Source organism: Galeopterus variegatus, unplaced genomic scaffold (genome assembly GCF_000696425.1).
Source record: "Galeopterus variegatus unplaced genomic scaffold, G_variegatus-3.0.2 Scaffold1360, whole genome shotgun sequence".
NCBI classification, from domain to species: domain Eukaryota; kingdom Metazoa; phylum Chordata; class Mammalia; order Dermoptera; family Cynocephalidae; genus Galeopterus; species Galeopterus variegatus.
In genome coordinates, this window is record NW_007727471.1 from 167,160 (window position 1) to 170,880 (window position 3,721).

At 54.8% G+C, this 3,721-nt stretch overlaps 2 protein-coding genes across 2 annotated transcripts in view; both read left to right on the forward strand.

Moving 5' to 3' along the window:
- The first annotated feature begins 20 nt into the window (after positions 1-20).
- Positions 21-972, forward strand: TMEM203 (transmembrane protein 203). Its single transcript, XM_008576476.1, has one exon. The coding sequence runs from the start codon at positions 41-43 to the stop codon at positions 449-451; it is 411 nt and encodes a 136-aa protein (XP_008574698.1). The 5' UTR covers positions 21-40; the 3' UTR covers positions 452-972.
- Positions 973-3,522: 2,550 nt separating this feature from the next.
- TPRN (taperin) overlaps positions 3,523-3,721 on the forward strand; it is a 9,950-nt gene continuing 9,751 nt past the window's right edge. Inside the window, exon 1 of the mRNA XM_008576504.1 lies at positions 3,523-3,529. Coding sequence (XP_008574726.1) covers positions 3,523-3,529 — 7 coding nt within the window. The remainder of the gene's footprint in view (positions 3,530-3,721) is intronic.

Consider the following 3,721-nt stretch of genomic DNA (forward strand, 5'->3'; position numbering starts at 1 on the left):
GCACGCTCGGCCGGGCCCCGGCCCGCGCTCGGCCGGCGCGATGCTCTTCTCGCTGCGGGAGCTGGTGCAGTGGCTGGGCTTTGCCACCTTCGAGATCTTCGTGCACCTGCTGGCCCTGCTGGTGTTCTCCGTGCTGCTGGCTCTGCGCGTGGACGGCCTGGCCCCTGGCCTCTCCTGGTGGAACGTGTTCGTGCCCTTCTTCGCCGCTGACGGACTCAGCACCTACTTCACTACCATCGTGTCCGTGCGCCTCTTCCAGGACGGAGAGAAGCGGCTGGCCGTGCTCCGCCTTTTCTGGGTCCTCACGGTCCTGAGCCTCAAGTTCGTCTTCGAGATGCTGTTGTGCCAGAAGCTGGTGGAACAGACTCGGGAGCTCTGGTTCGGCCTCATCACGTCTCCGGTCTTCATTCTCCTGCAGCTGCTCATGATCCGCGCCTGTCGGGTTAACTAACTTCGGCAGAGGGGTCGGAGAGGGGGCGCCGGACAGCTGGAATGCTGGACCTCAAGCCGAGGCCCTACTTGCCCCACACCGGAGGAGAGGTCTTGGTCTGAAGGCAGCTCCTGTTTGTGCCCATCCGAGTGCCCAGTTTTCTCTATACCAATCGTGTCAAATTGTTCCCTGAACAGGGCTAAAAAGAGCAGCTTTGGTCCTTAAAATGTATTTCCTGTTATTTTATTCTTTGAGTAGCTAATCCTGAATTGAGATCCTGAGAAGGGCCCCAGGCCAGGCAGTAGTGAACTCCTCTGACGGTTGTAAACTGCTTATAAGTAAAATGTCCTGATGGGTTCTGAGTATTTTCCACGGATTCTGGGAAAATACTCCTGTAAAAAGGCTGTGAAAGTGGCCTCAGAGATTTCTTCCAGCCAGCAGCGCTGACCAACTGCTCACTGCTCCATTCATCCAGGCCAGACTTCGTTAGATGGTTGAGTGCTTTTAAAAAGTGTAAATGAAGTTGTTTTTCTTCCTCTGTGTCACGTGGGAGAATGGCCCTTTCTTCATTCCAGCCCAGGTAGAGACGGAAGAATGTTGAATAAGATCACAATTAGGACCCTATCTGGATCTCTGTCACCTGAGGAAAGAACTCTGCTGTCCAGACGCTGCCTGGCTTCTATCCCAGCAAAAGATTGCAGTTTTACGGGCTTTTCCACCTTCTTGTGGCCAGCACTGTTAGCACACCTGAGACAGATTTAGGCCTCCCTGAGGGACTGAAGAGAGGAGCAGGTGCTCCGATGCTCACAGGCATCGAGATTGCAAACGGAATCTTGTATGTGGTCTAGGTTTCTTGGCCAGAGAGGTCTTTGGTTTGATGCCAGTCAGATGCCAAATGAGAACATTTGCAGAGTTGAAAATAAAATAAGAGAATGTTTCCTGAAATGAACAGTAGTTGCCTATATTTCTTGAGGGTTACATTAGATGAATGCTGAGGTGCTCCCTGCTGGTTACAGAGCTGAGGTTGCAGATGTACCAGAAAGTGTGGCTAGAGCTTAATGAGGGGGGAGGGGGAACCACTTCTGAAGAATCCCTGCTTCCTGATTTGGACAGCAGGAAAGTCGGTCCCCAGGGTGAAGACAACAGTCTGGGCCTGCATTGAGGACCTGCTGAATAGTTTGTGTGACACCAGAGCCTTTGGCTTTTTGCCAGTATGTGGTCTTTGTGGACCTTGCTGGCACTCTGTTGAGCAGGGATAGGCCTAAGTCCTGTTTTCGTACAGCCCATGAGTTGAGGATGGTCGTTACATTTTTAAAGGGTTAAAAACAAAGAAGAATGTGTGAAAGACAGTAAAGAGACCAACAGAGAACTAGGTCTCTTAATCTCAGCAATCTTGTTCTTTTGGCTAATCATTCTTTATTGCGGGGAAGGGGGACTGTCCTGAGGATGTAGGATGTTTAGCAGCATCTCTTGGGACAACCAAAAGTTTATCCAGACATTGCCAAGTCCTCTGGGGGACAAAATAGTCCCTGGTGAGAACCACTGGGCTAAAATATTTACTGTCTGGCCCTTTACAGAACAGGTTCCCTAACCTCTGCTCTAGAGCTGCAGCTTGGCCAGTGGTGTGAGCTTCGTGACTCCTTTGCCTGGGATGGATGCTTAGTCGTGTAAACCATTGAGATACTTCAATTGGAGATGACTTGTTTGGTTTGGCCCACTGCTACAAAAATGTCTCCTATGCAGGACTGACATAACTTTGTCAAAGCCAGATACAGGCTGAACGTTGGGAGTGGGTTTCCTTGTAATGGTAATTTTTAGATTTCATGTTTTGTGTACTCCCCTGTTTTATTTCGGTAGTTCGGAATTGGGCAATCCTGTTGGTGTAGAAGTGATGAGCATAAGAAGATTGCTTTGAAAATATGATTTGAGGAGGACCCTAATGGAGGAGACACTCAGCTTCCAGAAGGCTGAAATCCAAAGTTTCTTTTCTCCAGTTTAATGGAGTGGGCAACAGAGTAAGGCAGAGTTAAGGTAATGGCAGCTGCAGACTGCCCTGGGACCAAGAAGCTGAGAAGGGCACCCCCAGGCCAAAACCTGCTCTGGGTCTTTACAGAAACCCAGGTGCCCTTGGAACCCTGTCCCTGAAAGGCAGGTGGTGTGGGAGGCAGCAGTGTCATTGCTAAGCAGGCTGCTGATGGCAGAGCAAGTGATGGAAAGACGGTGATGTCTGTGTCTGTGCTGCCCAACTTACCCTTCTCCCCATAGCTCCAAGCAATCTCCCTACCGTCCGTGGGCCTGAAAGAATGGGGTGGGCACTGTGCAGTGCTCCCTGGGGGAGGGAGCCTTGGGCTTCCTTAAAACCTGTCAGCTGGGAGGCTGCCCTCAGGGACAGTGGCAACCCTGGAATGAGGGAAGTTCAATGAAAGAGTAGCTGGCATGGGAACAGGGTGGAATGATTGGGCACACGGCCTGGACTTCTGGGACCCACCCTTACCCTGGCTTTTGTGGCTCTTTCTGCATTGGAGAGAGTTGTCCAAGCATGCAGGGTCCTGGTGGGCCTGTTTGTGTGCGGGGAGGGAGGCCCTTTTCTCTGTGCCTCCCCATAGGTTCATCCTACCCCCGTCGATGGTGGGTGGGGCCACGGATGACAAGGTAAGAGGTGCTTCGTCTGAGCAACAGAATCAGGTCTGGGAGCCTATAAAAACTAGAGGTTCCTGAGGAAATTTGATTTCTTAGGGCTGGGCGGGGCTCCAGAATGGGCATTTCTAAGTCCAGCAGGGGGGACCCTCGCCCGCCCGAGGTCGGAGGGCCCCAGGTGGGGGAATAAGGCCTCGGTTGGGAGGCGGGAGGCCAAAGGGTAGCCTGTGCGCCATCGAGGGAGCGGGACAGCCTTCCGGTCCTGGGGCAGCCCTTTCCCGCACCGCGCTCTCAGCGGAAGGAACAGGCGGGCTGGGTGCTGGCGCGACGAGGAAGTCCCGAGCCCGGCCAAGGTCACACGCGGTAGGGGCCGGGGTCCAACCCAGGATGCCCACCGGGATCCGCTCCGGCCGGGGCTGCGAGTCGAGAGCGCAGAGGCGGAAGTGGGTCCGCCAATGAGCGGTGCGGACGCGGGGGCGTGCCCGAGGGGGCCTTCCCCAATGAGGGCCGGCTCCGGGGCTGGGCGCCGTCCAGTGAGGCCCCCGGGGAGGCGGGGTCAGGGCGGACGGTGTCCAATCAACAGGGCCGGCTTCGGGCGCGGCCGCGACGCCGCCGTCCTCCCCTGCCATAGGTGGGGCCGCCCGGCGCGGGGCG